The sequence below is a fragment of the Oncorhynchus clarkii genome, chromosome 14, assembly GCF_045791955.1.
Source record: "Oncorhynchus clarkii lewisi isolate Uvic-CL-2024 chromosome 14, UVic_Ocla_1.0, whole genome shotgun sequence".
NCBI classification, from domain to species: Eukaryota; Metazoa; Chordata; class Actinopteri; order Salmoniformes; family Salmonidae; genus Oncorhynchus; species Oncorhynchus clarkii.
In genome coordinates, this window is record NC_092160.1 from 15,334,645 (window position 1) to 15,359,696 (window position 25,052).

The following is a 25,052-nucleotide window of genomic DNA, read 5'->3' on the forward strand; positions in this document are numbered from 1 at the left end:
TAATGTCTACATATCCTACATTACTCATCCCATATGTATATACTATATTCTATACCATCTACTGCATCTTGCCTATGCCGCACGCCATCACTCATCCATATATTTATATGTACATATTCATCCCTTTACATGTGTGTATAAGGTAGTAGTTGTGAATTTGTTAGATTACTTGTTAGATATTACTGCATAGTCGGAACTAGAAGCACAAGCATTTTGCTACACTCGCATTATCATCTGCTAACCATGTGTAAATGTGACCAATAAAATGGAATATATATCAGCATAGAGTAAATGCTATATACTCTCCTACACATTTATTTGGACAGTCTCAAAACTTTTAATTTCACTCTGTACTCCAGAATTTGAGATCAAACGTTTCATATGAGGTGACAGTAAAGAATGTCAGGGGTTTCCATACATATGTTTTACAGTTTAAGAAATTAAAGCATTATGTATCCAGCCCCCCCCCCCCCTCCCTTTTAAGGTGTCATAGTTATTTGGACAAATGCACATAGGGTGTTAAATTTAGTCAATAATTTAGTATTCGGTCCTATATTCCTAACACACAGACTACATCAAGTTTGTGACTACAAACTTGTTGGATGCATTGTCACTTATATCACTTTTCTTAGCACTTCCACATTAATGTGGATGCTACCATGATTACAGAGAACCATGAATAAATAACGAATAATGATGAGTGAGAACGTCTGAGGCACAGATCATAAAACACCCCCCTCCCCCAAAAAAGGTTTGTCGTGGGGGTATGATATTTGTGCATCTAACTTTCGCACTCATCATTATTCAGGATTATCCGTAATCATGGGAGCATCCACATTAATGTAGAAGTGCTCAGAAACAAATACGTAGGGGAGTGTATCAGGGATGGGCAACTCCAGTACTCTGGGTCCTGATTAGTGTCAGTGACACCTTTCCCCAGCACATCTGGTTCAGTTAATTAATTCCATTCTAAACCAGAGACCATGAACAGTTGATTTTGAGTCCAGAGTTAAGGTTGGGACAGAAATGTGTCAGGCTCCTCAGTCAGGCCCCCGAAGACTGGAAGCTGCCCATTCCTGTGATATAGGATGCAAAAATAATTACAAGGAAGGACAAGAAAACAGATGGAAGAAAGTCAAATCATCATCATGACTAAGTGGAATGGGATACATAGGAACACACTGTTCTACAGGATTCTACTCACACCTTACATTGGCACTTAATATTATAATGCTTGTCAGTTACAATTCACACACACACACACACACAAACTAAGACAAAACACAGGGTCCGTTTCTAAATAACTATATTTACATAATACTCTTGTTTTACAGAGAACCATATTAAAAGTATGAATTACTTACAAAAATCCGCTGCAATATACATATAAAAATAAGATCTATCTTCAGAACAAATCGGAAAATGCATACATACAAAAAAATATAGCGAAAAATGTACAAGGAGCCCCTGACACAAAAGAGGATGAACAAATTCAAACATCTCAACTTAAGTATCTGGCTGTACTGTCGTTCAAGGGAATGGGAAAAGATTGTCTGCAATGTGTCTGAAGGCAATAATGTCCACTATTCATACATTATCTTATAGCATGGTTATTAAAATGACAATGGACCGAATGTTTAAAGACAGTGATTTTAGGGTAACCTGGTCAAACATGGTAACGAACCTAAAGGGAGACCATTTACTAAACATGATACAAGCATCATTCAAAGGTGTATTTGGGTGGTGTTGGGACTCTGTCCCCATTTGTCACTTTACATCTGTAGCCTGCCTCCATTGGGGGGGGGGGGGGGGGTCCATTGCACAACTAACAGAGGAACAGTCTTGTCTCTTATGGGCACTGGCTAACCAAATGAATATGGACGCCACTGTTGAGTCTCCATGGTGCACCTCGTCATTGGTTTGAGAGTAGGGGAGGGATGGCACACGTCTATTTATTAGCAATATCACCACCAACATTTGACATGAGGGACTGTGTTACTAGGTCACCTCTGCTACATAGAGCATTCATTTGCATTTAAGGCCGCAACTTCTAACAAAGCAGAGGACGGGTAGGGGGGCAATGAAACCAAAATAAGCACCTCTACTGTGGTAAGCGTAGACAAAGTGTGTGTGCGCGACGTTTGATTCACCCTTGATTCAGTGGTTTAGTACTGAGTCACTGGTTCAGTAGTAGTAATAATAGTAGCAGAGTTCTTTCTATACGTCTCCCAGTCCTGGGGAAATACTCCAATAGGAATCCACACAGGGGTTTTGGTCCTGCACACCATCATTCCCATCCAATCATTCTCCTGAACTTATATACACAGTACACACAATACTGAGGATGACCGTCTCTTAACCGTGTCAGAAAAGTAACAGGATTCCATTAGTAACCCTCTCTGTTCCTGCCTTTCATTGGCAATTGGCTTGGAACACATAGACCAACATTCCATCTCACCAACTCATCAGATGAATCTCACTTGCCTGAAGGCTTCCTCTCCCCAGCTCCTCTCAGTCTTAATCTACTGATCTGAAAAGGCAAGGTGAACACAACATGGAAGACGGATGCCTAGCAGACACTTGCTCTCAACCATCCGGCTCTAACATTGGCACAGATGGAGAAGAGGAAGCCACTACAGACTATTGAGACTCTCCTGTTCATTAAAACTCATCAGTGGTGGCTAGCTAAGAGCTCATCCAGATCGTCCATCCACTCCTGCGTGCTGCGTTCTTTCAGCAGAGAGTCCACCAGGTCACTCTCTCCAGGGAAGCTGGGCAAACTGCTAGCCCCTGACCCAGTGTTGTAGATAAACGGCAACTGCTGCTGCTGTTGTTGTTGTTGGTTAGCAGTTCTGTTGACCTGGTAGCCCTGCTGTCTGCACTGGAGCACCTGGCTGACCAAACGCCCCCCCTGCGGCTGACCAAAGGCACCCAGGTCAGGCAACACTCCCTGGCCTTGGGAACCCTGCTGCTGTTGCTGATTGGGTAAGACTTGCCCTGGGCCTAAGGGCTGCCCAAGGGAAACTTGGGGGTTGGCTGCAGTCCTTTGCTGGGCCTGCTGCATCATCTGTTGCTGGGCAGGGTTCATGGCGCCCATGGGCCTGCCGTTGGCATTGGCGCCAAAGGGGGTGTTGCCAACAGGCATCTTGTTTGGTATGTGGGTCTGCTGCTGCATGTGGAAGGCGTTGGGGTTGGCAAAGGCATTGGGCGGGAGACCTCCGTTGCTGGAGGGAGGTTGCTGGGCATCCATAGCTTGCTGCATGCCCTGCTGCTGCCAAGATTGGCTCTGGGTGCTCTGCATGGCGTTGGGCATAACACTGGGCATGTTGCCGCCAGGCATGGAGCCGGGTAGTCTGGCTAACTGCTGCTGCTGCTGCTGTTGTTGTTTCAGCAGGGCGGCGTTGGGCTGGTTTTTAAGGTGTTGCTGCTGGGATAGCATGTTCTGTCGGTAGGAGGCACCCATATTGCCTACAGGCTGCCTCTGCATGGAACTTTGCTGGGAGGGGTGCATGTTCATGTTGCTGTAGAGTACCTGATGCTGTAAGGCAGAGTCCATAACACCCACACAGGAGGCGAGGCTCATGTCTGCCTGGCTGGAGGGAGGAGGGACACCAGGGGTGGGGCCAGCACCACCCGGTTGGCCCATGGTCATACCAATCATGCCTTGTTGCGTCTGGGGGAAAATTCGCTGAGCTCCGGGGGCGGGGCCTCCCAGCGTACCAACGTTGCTCAATGGCTGTGACGAACCTGCAGGGAGAAGCAAAAGAAGAAGTGAGTCACAAAAACGTGACAAATTGAAAAGCTAACCTTTGCATAATAGTTACACATGTTTTTATAATTCAATCTTAATCAATAAACTCATTATAGGAGAAGACCAAGTCTCTCTCAATATACTTAAATGGCTTTCCATGTCTCCATATCTGTGTCATTATTTTTCATGAATGCAGATAGCAGAAAGGAACTGATACGGTCTAGCTACCACAATAAGTTCATGCCATTATGAGGTAAAAAGGACAGCGAGCATTGAGACAGCAGCTGTTCTCTCCAAAGACACAGAACAAAGGGCAAATGTATTCAGCAACGAGAGAACACAGACCTCATTACTGGTTTACCATTCAAATGAATCATACGGTAAGAAGCATTTGCATTGACGAGGTAATATTAGTGTACTGCCAAACAAAGTTGTTCTGTGTGAGTTACATCATCGAAGCAAACCTTCTGGCCCATGATTAGACATAAAAAATAAAAAAAAGGTGCCTATTCAATGGCAAAGGGAAGTGCAAGCAGTGGTAAAGAGTTTAGCTGTGGTTCCAAAATCGCCCTCTTACCCCCTAACCTATATAGACCTGCTCTTTACATAGGTAATGGTTGATTTGTTTCGGGCTGTGGAAAGCGACTGGGTTGTGCCTGTTTATTCACCAGGGTTGAAGGAAAATACTGTTTGGGTCGTCAAGAAACAAATTCACTGCCCTAGTGTAATGAATAAAAACAATATGGCTAAACATGAGAGGAAACTACATTAGACAATTCAATAATCTGAAATCCATAAAGGGAACTGAACGTCAGTACACTTATGCCAGAACTCAGGTAGAGGATTGGATTAGAGCCCTACAAGCCATTTTAAAACCATGGAGTGTCTAGGGGGATTACGCTACATTGGATGTAACGTGGTTACGTAGGGTCTCATTTACTTGTAAACTGGGCAGCCTGCTGCTGCTGGAAGGGGTTGTTCTGTGCGCCAGGTTGCTGGTTCTGTTGGTCCTGGTACTGGGGAGGGGGACGGGTCAGGTGCCTCTGGAGCTGCTGCTCTTGCTGCTGACGCTGTTTTTCCTGAAACACAGAAAACATATTAGAGCATGATTGTGTCATACATGCATACACCGGTGACTGAAATTCCTCCCATACATTCTCTTGGACAAGGACCAGAGATGGAAAACACCTACTGTGAAAGTGCCAGTCATATAACCACTTCTACATGCAGACAAATTGCTCGCCCTTGTGTATATATGTTACTAATAGACAACATGTAGGGCTATGCAGCACTAGCAGGCCCAGTCAGGTAGAACAGACAGAGATCCTGTCTCAGACTTTAAATAGTAAATGGGCAAGTTGAAACCAATCATGTGAATGAGCCAGGAAGTCTGATCTCGTTGTATTTTGTCATTAGGATTAAGGGTGGGGTATGCTGCTCCTAGACCCTGATCCAAGACCCAAATTCTACCAACAGTAGATGACCCTTAACCTGTTGGGCCATGATCAGCTGCTGCCTCTGGCCCAGTAGGAACTGTTTCTGCTGCTCCATCAGCTGCTGCTGCTTCACCGCCGCCTGCCCCGACAGGTAGGCCACGTTGCCGAGGTTTCCCGCCATGCCGTTGCCGGGCCCCCCCAGCTGGGGGGCCATGGCGTTGCCAGGTCCAGGGCCGTGCGGTGCGGCAGGGTATGCGTTCTGTTCCTGCAAAATTGAAATTGGGGAAAATTGTATAGTTATTCCACTAATGTCAACCAAAGGAAGAGGGAGTGAGACAGCATCCAGTCTGAGGTAAGGCTTTAGGGACCTTGTCAAACAAGTGGGGGGAATATGTTCAGAAATAACATTTGATGTACAGCAAAAACCACGGTTTGATGTAACGCAAAGAAAAAATCATTCAAATCAAAGCTCAGGCTTTACCTAAAAAAACTAGTTATGTCCCTAATCAACATAGCTTTAAATGAAGACCACAACTTCAGTTTGAAAGTTCATAAGTTAGTTTTATGTCCTCATACAAGTCCTTTCCTTGACCAGCTGTGAGAACCACAGCTCCATATTGGCAGTGTTAGCCTCAGCCAGTGTGCTAACCATCTCGCCATAGAAACATCTGGAAAGTTGGCCAGAGTTCTCAGGGGCTAGCCTCAGGCCTCTAGCTCCGGCCGGGGGATATTTTGGGTCCGTCCACACACACGCCGCAGAACACAGTTGAGTCAGGGAGAGGAGAAGAGAGGGTATGAAGAGCAAGAAGGGATTAGAGAGCCCCTTCTCGCGAGAGGGAAAACCCCAAGTGGGTTAAGAAACTGTACGGGGATGCTACTTCTAAAATATACTATTGTGGAGGACAGGCGAGTTAGAGGGGACGAGGTAGAGGGGGCTGCATGAAAGGCTGCTTTGTCGTGGTTGTCCCCTCCCTGGTTCCCCCCCTCCACCACCATCCAACCCCCCATGGGAGACTGCATGCCAGCTCCTTAGCAACCAGCTGCTTGACCCAGACACACACGCTGTCCCCTCGAACCGTGGGGCCCATGCCAGACTTGTAGCTTATATTTTGGTCCTACAAGGACAGTGTGTGGGTTGTGTTTGTTGACTAACATAAAAAGCCTGCTTGGCCTTAGATCCACCATCAACTATCAGCCTACATGCAGTATGCCTTAAAGGATGAGTGCAGTCAAAAACACGATTTTTCTGTGTTTTATATACATTTCCACACTATGGAGGTTGGAATAAAACTGTGAAAATTACAACGCCCTTTTACTGTAAGAGCTGTTTGAAAAGACCACTGTTTTGGTGGGATGGAGTTTTGGCCTGCCTGGTGACATCACCAGGGGGTACATTTATTAATAGACAAATAAGAAAGAGAAAGTTCCAAACTGCTACGCCAATAACAGCTAGTTTTCAGTTTTCCCCTCCCTACTACTCCCAGACAGTCCTAGAAGTTTTTGCTTGAGAAATGTCTCTTCGCTAAGAAGCTATTTTTGTTTCCCATTGTAGTCACCGTCATGTACTTAATTGTTACCCAGAAATTACATGTTGACATATATATTACCAAATATAATTAAAACTATGCTATCCATTGGTGTGGTTCTTGACATGGTGTGGTTGGTGTGGTTCTTGACAAGTCTTTATTTGGAGCCGTTCTTTCAAACTAAAAGGACAAGCCAGACGACTCCATTGCTCATTTTTAACAAGCCCTTATTGTTTGGCTTCGAAATTATACTCCCTCATTCACCAGCGTCGTAGCACTGGAGTAGTGTGTGTGTGTGTTGTGTGTGTACACAACATGGCCTTGGAATGTTCTTTGTGCCTCAGTTGTAATGCTATTCGCTGATGCCAGTATAAAACATACTTTGGGCCTTCCCCCTGTTGGAAATGTTAATAGCTCTATTCTCCCAGTCAAGCAGTGTGAAATTATGTTAGGCTTGGGTGATGACCATAACCAAGTAATGTAAGTGTAAGCCTTTCATATGCACTTGTTGACCTCTTAACTTTTTAACGGTTATTCAGAATACCAATATAGCCTAACACTTGATCTTAACATGTGGATCCTTGACTCTTATAAAAAGAAAAGTATTGCGGCACCTGGTATTCCCGGGTGATCTCCTGTCCTGTTTCTAACTTGGCCTGACTGTGAACAGGCGTGTTCAGAGTGGTATAGCCACAAGCATATTCTTGTACCCTGTTTTCTCCCCGAATTAGGTCTCTTGGCTCATCTCTGCAACTCAACAGGCTCGGGAGAGGCGAATGTCGAGTCATGCATCCTCTGAAACATGACCCATCTGACCACCTACTTATCACACTGCGCGCTTAACCAGGATGTCAGCCCCACCAAAGTGTCGGAGGAAACACGGCTGGACTGACGACCGGAGTCAACTTGCAGGTGGCTGGCCCTGTCACAAGGAGTCAGTAGAGCACGATGAGCCAAGGAAAGCCCCACAGGGTAAACCCTCCCTTACACCGGACGGCACTGGGCCAATTGTATACCGTCCTATGGGGCTCCCGGTCACGGCCTGTTGTGACATCAAATCCCAGACTGTAGTGGCGCCCCAGCACTACAGTACTTTAATGTTGCGCCACCCAGGACTCTGATAATGAAGCCTTTTTAAGCCTGCTTCATATCAAACCTGGTCACATAAAAGTAATGGTTACACAATGAGCAGTCTTGTGATAAAGTTCAAGGTGAGCTGTATTCTTACCTGCCCGTGGGGTAACTGTGGTCTGAAGGACAGGCCTTGCTTCTGCTTCACCTGCTGCTGCTGTCTGAGGAGCGACAGCAGCACTGCCTTGTTCTGGCTCTGGGCACTGGGGGGGCCCTGCGGTGGCCCCTGGGCCGCAGCCTCATAGTGGGACAGGGGCTTGGTGTTGCTGTAGTTGAGCATGGCAGAGCCCAGGCCCCCAGGGCCTGCTGCTGCAGGGTGGCTAAGCGGAGCCCCTGGTCCTTGAGCAGGGTGGCCCAGCATGTTGGTGTGGGGGCCTCCGGGCTGCAGGTACCCGCCGGCCACGGCTTTGGGTGAGCCCTTGTTGGGCTGTCCGGGCATCATCAGCTGGGGCTTGGGGTTATTTGGGAAGTCCTGGGGGTAGAGGGAGGGGCTGGAGGGCTTCTCCAGGCCGTAAGCTCCCCCTAGGGGGCTCTGAGACGGGGCCGACTGGGGTTGCCAAGATGGACGACAGGGGTGGGACCCAGGGGGGTGGAATTTGGGGGCTTGCTGCTGCTGTTGTTTTTGGGCTTGCTGCTGTTTCTGAGCATGTTGCTGCTGTTGGAGCTGGGACTGCATCTGCTGGGCTCTCTGCTGCTGGGCGGCTAGCTGCTGGAGCTGCTGGGCAGGGGACAGGTCTTTGGAGACAGGCCCTGGGGGAAGGCGGTGGTTCTGGGGAGGGAGCTGCCTGGATGGGGGAGGCTGCTGGCTGAGGGGCTGGGGCAGGGTCGGGGAGGAGACGGTGGAGGTGGCCGCTGCCAGGAAGTTGGCGGAGTGCTGCATGGGCGGCCCCGATGACTTGGGCCTAGCGTGGGGCGAGCCGGCGCACGAGTCCTGCTCGAAGGCGGTAGAGGCCGGGGAGAACTCTGCCTTGACACTGGCCAGTTCTGGAAGCAGGAGGCCTCCCTGTGAGGTACCGCCAGACTGTGCTCCCGTCCCAGGGGTGGGTCCGGCCAGATCAGGAGGGTCCTTGCGGTCCTCGAAACCGTCGTTGAGGATGTCCTGGATGTCCTCATAGGCAACCGAGCGGTTGAGCTCCTCCATGAGCTCCGTCCACTCCTGCTCATTGAGGTTGAGGTCAGGGAAGAGGCTGTTGCTGGCTCCGCCCCCTGACGGCAACATGCAGGGGAGAATGTCATCCATGGGCTCCTGCTTCATCTCTTTGAGCAGGAACTCCTGCTCCCCAGCGGCGGTTCCACCATGTTCTCCACCATTGGGTATGAGAGAGTCGGCGCCAATGCCATGCTTGGAGTCCAGGGGTGAGCGAGGGGGGATGCCGCCATTGGACGAGCTGTTGTCTAGGCAAGCCTTTTTGGACGGGGGATAGCCATCGCTGAAGCCGTTGACCTGGCCAGGGGAGCCAGTGCTTTCCAGCTTCCTCTTCACTGACTCCTGCAACTAGAGTAAATAACAAGTCAATAAATATATAATGTCCCCATGTGGCTCAGTTGGTAGAACATGGCTCCTGCGACACCAGGGTTGTGGGTTCGATTCCCACGGGGGACTAGTACGAAAATGTACTCTTTACTGAAAGTTGCTCTGGATATGAGCGTCTGCTGAATGACTGAAATGTAAATTAAATGTAAACATTAGTACCATACAATAAACACATGCTGAAAACTGTCACAATGCTTTTGATTGAGAACCTTGCCACAAGCGGAGATGTAAAAAAAATATATATTTAAAGCAGGAATCCTTAGTTACATCCATTTTTTTAAAACTTCGAAATGAACAAAATATATCCATTGATTCTTGAATATAACTTATAAAAATGAGCTGAGCTTAGTTCAACTGTCATACCCCAACAGAATCCAAAATATGAGCGTGTTTTTCTCCCATGTTTGTAAATAATATACATGTAAACTGACTGTGTAGCCTCAAAACATGGTTCAAACTATCATTTTAAAATGAATACATTTATAGCTATATATTTCTAAGATAATCTTTTTGAGAACTAATAACCACCAAAATATAAAAACTAGTCAGGGAGAATGAAAAATGTAAAAAATGTAATGGCTTGGGGAATCCATGAATTTTTTTGAATAATGTTTGAGTCACTCAGATAACAGAACACATCAAAATGTGTAGAATTGTAGGAAACTAGCTTTCTCCGCTGCTGAAAAAAATCACAAGGGAAACACTGAACTCACTGATTCCGCATGCGTTTTTCTGCTGCTCATTATGAAATATGAGATTTGAGTCTTGGGGGGTGAGGTTTGATGTGGGTGTGTTTTGTTGGCTTTAGCATACCCTGGCAGTTACTGTTGTTTGTCACTCTTGAAGTACGGTAGCAACAACATAGCCACTACCACTTCCTCAAAATAGTCATAATTAATCTAAGACAAATCAAGAAATCAAATTAATTTACACATTTTGCCGAGGACATTTTAGTCCATCTAATTGGACTAAATTAGTTACATCTAATTAAGGTGGTTTTAATTTTTTTTATTTTTAAATTGCATGAAAAATAAGTATTTTGCCAGAGTGTACTTCTGTATGGCAGTGTTTCATAGTGAATCATGTCATAGAACATGTTGCAGCGGGACGCAAGATGCTTGCAAATGAGTTTATAATTTTGTAATATTGACAAATGGCAGTTGGGATGTAAGTGCGCATCGTCGCTATCCTCATTTTACCCAAAAGTGGCAGACTCAAAGGATCACTATCAAACACATCAACAAGTGGTCACTCCATAGAGGGGTTAGGGGCCAAGTGTTCTTTCAACAGAACTTTGGCAACCTGTTGTTTCATGCAAACAAGTCCGAGCCACCGCGTAATGGGCAGGTGAGTCTCACGGTAGGTGCTGCTATGTTTGGATAGAGCACAATCACCGCAGACTGTTCTCCATGCATGACAATTCTCCCTAGGCGTTACAATCGGTGTTGTAATCCAAACACAACCATCTTGTGGTTTAGGTCGTGACAACCTCATTACAAAATTCTCATAAAACTCAGTTTTGGAAAATACTGACTTGGACAAATTAGCCTATTTAAACTTAAGTCAATTTTGACACTGGAGTAAATGTTTGACTAATATCGAAGCCACATAGGCCATTTTCAACTTCAGAGAAGTTGTTTTGTGCATTCAGTTGCCCTTTAAAAACAGATAGAGTCAGATTAACTTTATGTATCTGCGTTAGAAGCAGTTTTGCAAGTCATTGCTAACTAGCTTACCAAAAAGACTGGAAGTCTATGGGTACAGCTAGCATGAAGATATGCTTAACGGTCCTGTAAACATTACACTGCTTCACAAGGAAAATAAAACCCCACTCAACTTTTATCACTGTGTTGAGGCAAGTTACCCATTTAAAATATTAAGCCCATCGATGTCTATAGAAATAAAAATTGTGACAAATAATTAAGCGGCTACTTATCCCCAGTGGTGAGAAACAGACCAGGAGTGCAAAGTATAAGCGTCTCTGATGGATTCAGACACAGAACCTTATGAGGGCAGTAATGCAACCTTATGACTTTGCTTAGGTTAGCTTCCTGTGACTGGACTGGCAGCTTGCCATAAGGTATACAGTCTGCAGTCAAACACAGTCAAACTTGACATGGGTTTTTAGGAGAGCTTTACGCAGCTCTTGGCTCATATTCATCCAGCTGATCTAGGATCAGTTTTGCTTTTTAGATCATAATTAATAAGGATTACATGGATGGCGGGACCTGATCGCAGCACTGGGTTGTAGCCTATTTCACAAAGCAGGTTCAATACGTTTTTGCCCCCCCCCCGCCCATGCTAGAGTCTAGGGCTGACCCCAATTAGTGGACTGGTTGATTGTTTGGTTGATAGGTTGTTGGACGACCAAGATCATTGTTTTTTATTGGTCGAGCAGTGGCAAATAAATAAATAAATAGATATTTGCTCCTATGTCAGTGAATTAATGCATTGCGGAGGCCTGGCCAAAAAGACAATTTATGCTTGATCTGAAAATGTGGTCGGAGGCACCATGGTGTGTATGATGCGATCGTGGAGCCTCCAGATGCTCGTTCTGCATCGCCATGCGACTCCCAAATATTTTAACAAAGCGGAGGTTTCTATATAGCTTCGCATTGACATGACTGATTGATGGTAGGTTGGGGGCTGTACATCCTGTATAAAACACAAACTCACTTCCTTGACAACAGCTCCATCTTCTTCGCAAAGCGCAAGTAGTATGAATGCCCTGACTTCCGCAGAGGCCACATCACCAAATGCTGCATGGTCAATGCAGACATCTGATAGACCATGCAGAACCCAGATGCACAATGCGCTGCCCTCTCCAGAATGGGCACTCTCCCGCCAATTTGTGCGCATTCATTGTTTCATAAATTCATTTTGTGAATTGTTTGCATTTGAATGTTAGTGTATATCAATTGCCCATTACATATAATCGCCAGTATTACATTTACCATTAATTCCTAATCTACAATGTTTGTTTGGTTACGGTAATTTCTGTTAACGCATTCAATATATTATTCCAGTCTTTTTACCGTTCTCATTGTCGGAATGGATACATTGTTTGTAGAGCGCACAACCTATTCTACACTTGTGAAAAACAAGTTTTGGTTTATTTAATTCCTTTTCCGAGTTGCCAATTTAGTGATGGTCTTGTTTGACGGGCACCTGATTACGGATAGAAGTAGGCATATAGGATACCAGGCCCACAAGCAAATGTAGGCATATAAAATGTGACATTTGGGGATCTGATAGTATTTTTGATTGGCTTAATGCACCACCACCAATGAGCTGTGGAGCTTCTCAAAGTAATGTTTTCTTCACCTCAAACTGCAAGAAAACAAAAGTCTCTTAACATACAGCCATTGAGAATTACAATATTTATAAAATAAAATAATAATTTTAAAAAATACATTGAGGAACTATTTCCAGCTCTCTCCCTTTTGACAACCACTCAGCATGACAAGGGGAAAATGCTGTGCTCTGATCCAATGGAAACATAAAATAGGCCTACCTGCTTACTTATCAGTGCTCGACATAGGTTCCGGTACTCATTTTAATTGTTGGTACCGTTTATATTTAGGTGCAGGAGCTTCACAATACGTTTTAGTTCATATTCTATAAGAGGAACAGGAGCTCAAGCAGTAGAAATACTGAGGTGCCAGTACTCAGCTTCGGAAAGCTCTTTCCCAAGTCAAGCACTGCTTCTCATCCCTTGCGCAAATAGCCAACAGCGGTGTCTGTCCCGAGCTCACTGGCACAGGAAACTGAGGTCCCAGAATATTTTAAGCAACATAGCAAGTTCGCTAGCACAAGCTTAGGGTGGACCCAAGTTAATACAATGTTTCAAGTTCATTGCAGAAAGGCCATGCTTAGCCATTGTGATTGATAGGTAATATATTTTTTTATTTTTAAAAATCAGGATATTTTCTACCTACAGGCTGTAATGTTTTTACTTGTTGGCTTTATGTAGGTTATTTTTACATAGTTGACAATGGCAATAGAAGTTACTTTATAGGTTTGTATCATCTTCATTTAGATAGAATTTTGATTTAACCACATGACAATAATTGCGATATGAAGACATTATTATAAATTAAATGGAACTGTTCCACGAAAATGTGCATATGATAAATTGCCCTTCCACATGAAAAAGATTGTCGACTCTTCGTGTAGCTTATTACAGGCAACTCCAGGAGAGTAATGGCAGAATCTGAGAAAGCCTGCAGGAGAATGGTTGGGTCAGGTTATCTTCTAGATCTCTGGCTCCCTCGAGGCATTTCTGTCTTATTTCGTCAAACAGTAAGCTTAACAGATGACTTTCGGTCAAACAAGATTTTTGTTTCGTTGGGGAAAGCCCTACTAGAGTAATTTCTCCATTATTTTGCCAGGCTATGACAGAAACACTAGCCAACGAAATGTACGCTCATCTCATCCGAATGCAGAGGCCAAACCCCAGACTGACATCCTAGGCAACCAGATCCCCTCAGGTTTACCCTCCTGTGCGGAGATATTTCAATGGGACAATCCGTGCAGATTGTTTAATCACGCCTGTATAGTACTGTGCACCTTTAAAGTAGAACTGACAGCATTTTAGCAACATGAAATTTCATTAACATGTGTTCATATACACCCAGGAGGAATGACACAAAAACAAGTGAGCATTTAGATATGGTAATAATAACATTTCCACAAATTCTTAGAAAACGTAATTCCTAAACATTCTAAAGTATTTGCGAAAATTCTATACCAAAAAATAGAGTGGGAAAGCGATTAAGACACCGGAGTAAAAAAAAAGTGGCATTTATCTGTGTACGTACGCATGCATGTAAAACCCTGTCTTTCAAAGATAATTTGTAAAAATCCAAATAACTTCACAGATCTTCATTGTAAAGGGTTTAAACTAGAGGTCGACCAATTATATCGGAATGGCCGATTAATTAGGGACGATTTCAAGTTCACAACAATCTGTTTTTTTTACACCTTTATTTAAATCTTTATTTAACTAGGAAAGTCAGTTAAGAACACATTCTTATTTTCAATGACGGCCTAGGGACGGTGGGTTGACTGCCTCGTTCAGCGGCAGAACGACAGATGTCAGCTCGGGGGATTCAATCTTGCAACCTTACAGTTAACTAGTCCAATGCACTAACCACCTGCCTCTCATTGCTCTCCACGAGGAGCTTGCCTGTTACGTGAATGTAGTAAGCCACGGTAAGTTGCTAGCTAGCATTAAACGTATCTTATAAAAAACAATCAATCATAAATCGCTAGTTAACTACACATGGTTGATGATATTACTAGATATTATCTAGTGTGTCCTGCGTTGCATATACTCGATGCGGTGCGTATCGTTGCTCCAATGTGTACCTAACCATGAACATCAATGTCTTTCTTAAAATCAATACACAGAAGTATATATTTTTAAACCTGCATATTTAGCTAAAAGAAACCCAGGTTAGCAGGCAATATTAACCAGGTGAAATTGTGTCACTTCTCTTGCGTTCATTGCACACAGAGTCAGGGTATAGGACCATAGTTTGACAGGTACAGGATGGCAACAACAACTGCCCGAAGTACACCATGAACGCACAATCCCTCCATCAGTGCTCAGACTGTCTGCAATCGGCTGAGAGAGGCTGGACTGAGGGCTTGTAGGCCTGTTGTAAGGCAGGTCCTCACTAGACATCACCGACAACAATGTTGCCTATGGGTACAAACTAGAGGTCGACCGATTATGATTTTTCAACGCTGATACCGATTATTGGAGGACCAAAAAAGCCGATACCGATTAATTGGCCGGTTTAAAAATATATATGTATTTGTAATAATGACAATTACAACAATACTGAATTATCACTTATTTTAACTTAATACAATACATCAATCAAATCAATTTAGCCTCAAGTAGATAATGACACGTTCAATTTGGTTTAAATAATGCAAAAACAAAGTGTTGCAGAAGAACGTAAAAGTGCAATATGTGCTATGTAAGAAAGCTAACGTTTCAGTTCCTTGCTCAGAACATGAGAACATATGAAAGCTGGTGGTTCCTTTTAACATGAGTCTTCAATATTCCCAGGTAAGAAGTTTTAGGTTGTAGTTATTATAGGACTATTTCCGTCTATACCATTTGTATTTCATATACCTTTGACTATTGGATGTTCTTATAGGCACTTTAGTATTGCCAGTGTAACAGTATAGCTTCCGTCCCTCTCCTCTCTGGGATCAAACCAGCAACACAACGACAACAAACACCACATTGAAGCAGCGTTTCCCATGCAGAGCAAGGGAAACAACCACCCCAAGGCTCGGAGCGAGTGAAGTTTGAAACGCTATTAGCGCGCGCTAACTAGCCAGCCATTTCACTTCGGTCACACCAGCCTCATCTCGGGAGTTGATAGGTTTGAAGTCATAAACAGCGCAATGCTTGACGCACAATGAAGAGCTGCTGGCAAAAGGCACGAAAGTGCTATTTGAATTCATGTTTACGCACCTGCTTCTGCCTACCACCGCTCAGTCAGATACTTAGATACTTGTATGCTCAGTCAGATTATATGCACCACAGGACACGCTAGATAATATCTAGTAATATCACCAACCATGTGTAGTTAACTAGTGATTATGATTGTTTTTTATAAGAAATGTAATGCTGGCTAGCAACTTACCTTGGCTTACTGCATTTGCGTAACAGGCATTTGCGCTAACCTGTTGGATCTCTAGGGGCGCTATTTCATTTTTGGATAAAAAACGTTCCCGTTTTAAGCGCAATATTTTGTCACGAAAAGATGCTCGACTATGCATATTATTGACCGTTTTGGAAAGAAAACACTCTGAAGTTCCGGAATCTGCAAAGATATTGTCTGTAAGTGCCCCAGAACTCATTCTACAGGCGAAACCAAGATGATGCGTCAAGCAGGAAATGAGCAGAATCTCTGAAGCTCTGTTTTCCATTGTCTCCTTATATGGCTGTGATTGCGCAAGGAATGAGCCTACACTTTCTGTCGTTTCCCCAAGGTGTTTGCAGAATTGTGACGTATTTGTAGGCATATCATTGGAAGATTGACCATAAGAGACTACATTTTCCAAGTGTCCGCCTGGTGTCCTGCGTGGAATTCGGTGCGCAAACGCCAGCTGCTTGTACTTTTCCATTTGATTGAGGGGAGAAACCATGCTTCCACGAACGATATATCATTGAAGAGATATGTGAAAAACAGCTTGAGGATTGATTCTAAACAACGTTTGCCATGTTTTCAGTCGATATTATGGAGTTAATTTGGAAAAAAGTTGGCGTTTTGAGGACTGAATTTTCGTTTTTTTTTGGTAGCCAAATGCGATGTACAAAACGGAGCTATTTCTAATACACAAAGAATCTTTTTTTGAAAAACTGAGCATCTGCTATCTAACTGAGAGTCTCCTCATTGAAAACATCCGAAGTTCTTCTAAGGTAAATGATTTTATTTGAAGGCTTTTATGTTTTTGTTGAAATCTTGCGTGCTGGATGCTAACACTAATGCTAACGCTAAATGCTACGCTAGCTAGCCACTTTTACACAAATGATTGTTTTCCTATGGTTGAGAAGCATATTTTGAAAATCTGAGATGACAGTGTTGTTTACAAAAGGCTAAGCTTGAGAGATGGCATATTTATTTCATTTCATTTTGCGATTTTCATGAATAGTTAACGTTGCGTTATGGTAATGAGCTTAGGTCTGTAAATAGAATCCCGGATCCGGGTTTGGTCGACGCAACAGGTTAACAGACAATCGGAAATGCCGATTTCCGATTGTTATGAAAACTTGAAATTGGCCCTAATTAATCGGCCATTCCGATTAATCGGTCGACCTCTAGTACAAACCCCCCCCCCCGTCGCTGAACCAGACAGGACTGGCAAAACGTGCTCTTCACTGACGAGTCACTGTTTTGTCTCATCAGGGGCGATGGTCGGATTTGCGTTTATCGTCGAAGGGATAGATTTGGAGGTGGAGGGTCGGTCATGGTCTGGGGCGGTGTGTCAGAGCGTCATCGGACTGAGCTTGTTGTCATTGCAGGCAATCTCCTCCCTCATGTGGTACCCTTCCTGCAGACTCATCCTGACATGACCCTCCCTCATGACAATGCCACCAACCATACTGCTCGTTCTGTGCGTGATTTCCTGCAAGACAGGAATGTCAGTGTTCTGCCATGGCCAGCGAAGAGCTCAGATCTCACGTCTGGGACCTGTTGGATCGGAGGGTGAGGGCTAGGGCCATTCCCCCCAGAAATGTCCGGGAACTTGCAGGTGCCTTGGCGGAAGAGTGGGGTAACATCTCACAGCAAGGACTGCCAAATCTGGTGCAGTCCATGAGAAGATGCACTGCAGTTTTAATGCGGCTGGTGGCCACACCAGATACTGACTGTTGATTTTGACCCCCCCCCCTTTGTTCAGGGACACATTATACCATTTCTGTTAGTCACGTCTGTGGAACTTGTTCAGTTTGTGTCTCAGTTGTTGAATCTTATACATTCATACAAATATTTGTTAAGTTTGCTGAAAATAAACAGTTGACAGTGAGAGGACGTTTCTTTTTTTGATGAGTTTATGTATGTATGTATGTATGTATGTATATACATACATACATATACATACATATACATATACATACATATATATATATATATATATATATATATATATATATATATATATTACTGCTACAGGGTTTTCATTATTGTTTGGATACCTTATTTGGGGAAAGGGAGATACCTAGTCAGATAGTCCAACTGAATGCATTCTACTGAAATGTGTCTTACGCATTTAACCCAACCCCTCTGAATCAGAGAGGTGTGCGGGTGCTACTTTAAATCAACATTTCACATCTTCGGTGCCCAGGGAACAGTGGGTTAACTGCCTTGCTCAGGGGCAGAACGATAGATTTTTACCTTGTCAGCTAGGGGATTCGATCCAGCAACCTTTCGATTACTGGCCCAATGCTCTAACCACTAGGCTACCATTTACAATTATGTATTGATTTTTATCTTACTCCCCCCCACACTTCATGCAATGCGCACTGCAGATAAATGTTCAGGACCAGAGTCTACGCAGACCGGTGCACCATAGCCAATCAGAGCTACAGTAGGAATTTATGCAAACAAGCCATTTGCTACACAAGCCCACTATCACACAATTGAACTGGACTGTGTTTACAGGCAGCTGCGACTTTAGAGCGTTAGAACGCATTTTACAGTCCTATTCATCAAACCATGAAAAGGTAGGCTCCCCCCCCCCCCTCAGTTATGCACATCAACAACTAATGCTAGCCAAAGCAAGATGTGCTCAAATCTAACGATGGATCATTAGATGATCCCTCTCAAACTTTCAGCTAGTTGGCTGTAAAAATTGGACTGATAACGGGGAATTGTAGCCTACTCGTCCTTCTACAGCTTGCCTGCCAATCAATGCATGCTTGTCCCAACCAAGCACCCAATCTAACTGGCTAAAGTTGGCTAGCAAGCTACTTCAACACAAATGAGAGAACACCTCACCGATCATTTTACTCAAACAAGAGTGCTCTGAAATCAGAGCAGCTAGATAGCTAGAGTGAAGTTGTGAACACGAGAGATATGCTAGCTAACTGGATAACAGTTGTTCAAATTCTTGCTTGGTAACCAAATGACACCTGCATCTCTAGCTGTGTATAGCCACCGAAAAATGATATGAGCTGAAAAAGTCATTCACCCACTCCTCCAATGACTTGACTTCCTCATAGCAGCTAGCTAGCTAGCTAGCTAACATTAGGCTAAGTGTTTTTAGCTTGCTACATAAATAGATAGGGTAGCCTTTTAGCCACATTATGACGGACTTCTGATCATTGCCCTTGCTAGTCTGATTGTATTTACCTTTCCAGCCTTACTTACATTCACCCGCCCCCCCCAAAAAAAATACAAATGGAAACAGTGCATCCCGAATGGAGGCAACAAATAACGTACCAGGCCAGCTGTGATTTACAACCTGACAGTAATATTTTTTGGGACTACCAAGAAATGTATCAGTGAATTATATAAAAAAAATCAGGCATTGAACTGCAACCATCTATTCTGCCAACAATGCTTTAATGTATGTCATGGAATGTTGAGTCAAACAGAACCTATTTTAAAACCTCCTATAAAGTTGGTTTTGTAGCATAAACTGGGATTTTTATATTTTTGACTGATAGGATTGTCTGTTTCATATCTGCAAAGGAGTTAAAGAATATGTCAGTTCCACCGCTGACAACATAGGCAGCTCACCGCTCCTTTGATCTGGTCTCTCACACTTTGCGCACTGGCTGTGCCGAGCTGTTTGGCTTTAGAGAGAGAGAAGAGTGTGTGCGCGGCTCATCTGATCTGGCCTCGTCTCTAGCCCCATCACTCCCCTGGAGGAGAGAAAAGCCAGTCTAGTGACTCACTCCAGTGCTTTATGAACCTGAAAAACTGGTCTCTGTCTTCACCCTTTCACTCCAACCTCTCTGCCTCCCCCACCTCTTCTTCTGAGCAATCATCGCCATTACCCCACCTACCACAGACCCAAGTCACATGAAACTAATTAACATGTGTATAGACGGAGGAAGCCCTACAACAAAAGAGCTAGTGCCTGGGCCATGGAGGGGAGCATGCCGAATTCCAAACCCTGGACCCAGAGCTAAGATAGCGTCCGTTTTGCCTTTGAAGCCACCGGCGTGGCCACAATGGGCCTCCCTGGGATGTGCAGGAGTGGAACGGAGCAGCGGGCCGGTCTAACTAAAGGCTGGGGGGACAGTTTATAGGACAAGCTTTAACCTCATACTGACTGGAGCTGAGCCATGTTAATATGGCACAGAGTGACTAAACGAAAGATAGGCTAGGTAGCTTGCTAACCCAGTGCCAGTCACTAGTGGGCTAGCTAGCACTGTTATTCATGAATGGAATTTAGATCTGTTTTAGTAAGTGACATTACTCCTAGGTTATAGGGTTCATCAACAATGGAATGGAGAGTCAAGTTCTGCCCTGTGGCTTGATACACACACAGCTATACCGTGGCATTGCATTATGTGGATCAGGAAAGGGCACAGAGCAATGATGAGTCAGAGGCTCAGAGCATTAGGCTGGGGGTGGAGTTGTTTTTTCTAATACCCCTGAGTCATCATTCATTCAGAGGGTAGTTATATTGTCCTAATGCAGCTGTTGCCCAAATGGTGGGAGGCAGTCAATTCCTACTGGGCTGTGACTGAAGCCTGGTTTGTGTAAAAAAAGTTTTTATATTTCTCAGAGACTTAAAGCTAGAATCCTTAATAGTGAAACTGTCCTGTCAATTTGGGATATTATAACAACAATGTTACTGCAAACAACAAACACTGCCCCCCCTGACTTAATTGCACGTGCGATAGAAGAGCAGAATATGGACAGCAATTTTTTTGCCAGACTTCTCAATGGAACTCTTCTCTGTTTTGTCCACAAATCAAAAACAATACCAAGTGTGCTGTGGTGGACAGTGACACCGTTTCCCCTAATGCAGATTCCATTGTTAAGAGGGGTCACAGAGGCAAAATGCTTCAGGTGGGGGTCATGGCAACAAAAAAAAACTGTCCAAATGGATACTGCCATGGTAGGTAGGTCAGACTGCCAAGACAACCAAACTGCATGAAAATGTATTCCATCCTACTTTCCTTATCTCCACAACACATGTAAATACAAGACTGTAAATACAAGAGGTCGCTAAGTTGCCATGTGTAATTCAATTGTTCCTTTTCACTTTTTGGTTTCCCTCGAGTATAACATATGCCAGGGATAATTACTACAGGGTCAGTAGAGGTAACTTGAGCAAACAGAAATTTCCCCCAATGCCCGATAGAGCCTAATCAACACTGAAAACAATGGAGGCAGCAACTTTTTTCCCACGATAGTTGATTATAAGTCCATTGGACAACTGGAAGATTGATGAAGAAAGAAACAAGCCTAGATATATATTATAAGAGAATGTTCTCTGTGTGAGCACTCACTGAATACTTTGCTACTTTTCTGAGCCACACGAGAGAGAAGCAGTATTTTAATGACTCAGCCTTCTTGAGACTTGTTTATCCCACTTTGGCTGTGCTATCAGCATTCCGATAACTTAGAGATCCATGACAACTCTACAAAATGGCTGTGACTAAACATGAACTTCAGTGCCAACAATACATGGACAACTCTAGTGGACACCTCCGACAGTATGCCTTGTTGAAAAAGTCCTTTCCATATTCTGTTATATTAACATTTATGTTTGAACTAATATAGCGGGAAAAATGAGTTTCACCACAGCAAAAAAAAAATGAACATTGTGCCCCAGCATGCCAAAGGCTGCCTAGTAAACACAGCAGGACAACAATGAGAACATGTGACAGCAGCCACCCAGAATGCACACAGGAGTACACATGATACTGGCTACAACTCGTGGCAATCACTGCACATGGAGCACACTGCAAATGATAGCAAATAATGCTCTTTCCTTGACTTGAAATCACTGCACATGAAAAATACTAATTTAACGCATGAATGCGGAAAATAAAATAACTGACATGAAGCTGTTATCAGATTTGTGGTGCATTTGCATCCACTTTATGCAATGGTCACTTACCGCAATCAAAGTGCTGTTTCTGCTCTGCTCGGGCGTCCCACCATCCCCTAAGTCTGCGTTGTTGCCCCCGGTCCCTGACCCTCTCTGAACTGCTTGGTCGGATGTTGGCTGTCTGTGCTTACTCGACCGCTTGGCCTTGGTTTGCAGGCACCGTTGGTGCAGTGCAAAGGTCTGCTGCCGTTCCATCTCCAGCCGCTCCCTCGCTGTGTTGTCGTAGCGGTTCTCGCAGCTGGTGTTATGCCTCCTGAAGAGCTCGATTCGACGGCGGAGTCGCTCCATCACCGCACTGTGTCGCGGCACTACAAAATCGGCCATCATCAATAAAGAGTGTTTTAAACTCTGGACTCAGGTTTCGGCAGTCCGGATAAAATGCTGAATGTGCTCCTTTTCAGGGTGGGCGTCTATACCCGGTACCCTTTTACAGAGTGTCAACTAACGTTACTGCTTCCATAGTCGACCTTTGTCTTACTAATAGACTTCAGTCACAACACAACACAAAACGCACGAAAAAGACGATTAATAAAATAGTGTTCAACTGCCTAGCCAGCAAGGTAGATAGTGCACCGTATCTATCACATCATGAAAAATATTGCCACTAATAACTGTCTGGCTAACGTTAGCTAGCTAACTAGCTAAAGGCCCCAACATTGGCTAGTTAGACAAATTCGCAAAAGCTCATTAACGCTTTGTCTATATAAATTAAAAAGTATAAATTAAACTCATGTATCTTTAATATAGTACATCAATTAATTGTATCACAGATACGCACGTCAAATATCATTAGTTGAGACACTAATCCAGCCAATTTACCGTTAGCTAGCTGCTCACTAAAATGCTAGTATGGGACTGCCTAACATTCCTCTGGTCAAACATCCAAAGTTTGTGCGAGAAAAGCCCATAACTTTCACTTTAGCCGCTACAGTAGCTATCTAACATTTAGCTAGCCATCGCAAAACTGAACCGTATTAGCTAGAACAAACATTTCACCGTGTAAGATTGTTATAGTTTACATTACCAACAATTAATATTTTAAAACTTACCCAACTTTACGTAGTTGGTTAGCTACCTGTTAGCTACAACAAACACACCAGTCTCATTGTGAAATTCAGTTACCGTTAACTAGCTAACGTTAGCCATGAAGTTAGCTAGCGAAACCAAGTGACGCTGAGTGTTTCTACTAAGCTAGCTAACTACTGTAGCTACAGTAACTTACTCCGGCAATTAACTTATGCTAGCTAGGCAGGATAAAACGTCAAGTTACCGATTACCACCGACCTACAAAACACAAAAAATGTTTGCTTGGTAATAACAAAAGTGCGCACAACTTGACTTGCAAGTCAAATGTTTCCTGTGTTCTGCCTGGCGAGCCCCATCCTTGTTCTGCCTGGCGAGCTGATCCTCGGTGTAGATCCAAATAATGTGACTTGATAGCTAGCAGCCAACTGCAACAATATACGGATGTAACGGCGTTAGCTAGCTAGCTTGTAAACCAACTATAACAAAGCATGATACCCAGACTACTTCGTCCAGTACTGCATATAGCTAGAAACACACAACCCGAATCTGATGCAGTTAGGTCAAATGCAAAACAAAAACAAATTGCGACAACAATCAAACTCTGCCCCTCTTTGCGATTTCTATTGTTTTCCAATGGACAGGCAGATTTTCGTCGCCATTTTGGAACAAGTTTTTTTCCTTTACTTTTTCTCTAACCTTATGCTTTGCAAGACAGTAGTGTCGCCAAAGATACTTTGTCGCTGTCCCCACCTCATTGTAACGATTGACAGTGAAAACAAACATTACATAGAGAGACTGTGGCATTTGCATGAATTTACAGTTAAAATGTACAACCTTGTATCCTTTGAAAACTTATGAAAGTATGGCACAGTCAGTCAGACTTCAAGTAAGCTCAACTAACGAATACACACTCTTTATTGGAAGAATGTGTTGTAACTGATAAGTAGGTACATCAAATCGCTACACTGGTGTCAAAAGTTCGATGGCACCTGTGAGTCCATCAGAGAGGCATGTAAATGTCAGGGACTTGGTATAGAGAAGTGTGGCGAATTGCTCTCCGCAGGGCAAGCAGTACGGCTGCACCAAGTCTGGAACCAACAGGACCGTGAACAGCTTCTACCCCCAAGCCATAAAACGGACCCTTTTTTGACACATCACTTATGCTGCTGCTACTGTTAATTATCTCTCCTGTTGCCTAGTCACTTTATTCCTAGTTATATGTACATGTACCTCAATTACCGCGTGCCCCTGCACATCGGCCCGTGTATATAGACATACAAGTTATCGTTACTCATTGTGTATTTATTATTACTTCTCTATTTTTTTTTCACTCTGCATTGTTGAGAAGGGCCCGTAAGTAAGCATTTCACTTTTAGCCTACACCTGTTGTTTACAAAGCATGTGATGAATACAATTTGATTTGAAAGAAGGCAATAATGTAGTAGCCCTTATGGTAAGCATGAAGTTTGCCCACGGGTTGCGAGACCAGGGGTGTATTCATCAGTCACAGACCGTAGCAAAAACGTTTGGCAACGGAATCCGGCTAATACACCCCAGGGTTCATTGTTCGCTACATTGGTGTCAAAACGTGGGATGGAATGAGGCCATCGGAAGCACGGGCAGACGTGCTGGGATCCTGAACGATGGTCAAGATATTTGTGTAAATGTTGTGGGCTATATTTGCTCCTGTTTGTTTGTTGGTGGCCCACTCTTTGATGACAGCTATGCACGTCTGACAATCGGGATTTGGTTAGTTATTTTCTAAATGTAATCTGTCAGTTACCTGTCCAAAATATTGAATCAGTAACATAACTTTTGTATTACCCAAACTCAGTAATGTAATCAGTTTATTTTGTTACTTTTTGATTACTTTCCCTTTAAAAGCCATTAGAATAAGACAAAAAATATCCATCAAATGCATTTGGTGTCATCAAAATGGTCTCTAACCTGTGGTCAGTCTCGTTTAGGTGGAACAAACATTAATTTGCGTCTTTTTCCAATGCTGAATTGAATGTCATTAAAAAACAGAAAGGTGTTGTTTTTTTCGC

At 43.8% G+C, this 25,052-nt stretch overlaps 1 protein-coding gene across 2 annotated transcripts; it reads right to left on the reverse strand.

The window, feature by feature from the left end:
* Positions 1–478: 478 nt before the first annotated feature.
* On the reverse strand, positions 479–23,673 carry LOC139366340 (mastermind-like protein 1). 2 transcript variants are annotated; one of them, XM_071103708.1, is made up of 5 exons: positions 21,988–23,673; positions 7,942–9,339; positions 5,243–5,452; positions 4,692–4,830; positions 479–3,747 (listed from the first exon to the last, which is right to left on the reverse strand). In XM_071103708.1, exons 1-5 carry the CDS (start codon positions 22,303–22,305, stop codon positions 2,672–2,674), a joined length of 3,141 nt encoding a protein of 1,046 aa, XP_070959809.1. In that variant the 5' UTR covers positions 22,306–23,673; the 3' UTR covers positions 479–2,671. The 2 variants fall into 2 exon arrangements, with proteins under 2 accessions (XP_070959809.1, XP_070959810.1); XM_071103709.1 differs by having other exon boundaries at positions 7,942–9,333; positions 21,988–23,017.
* Positions 23,674–25,052: the final 1,379 nt, after the last annotated feature.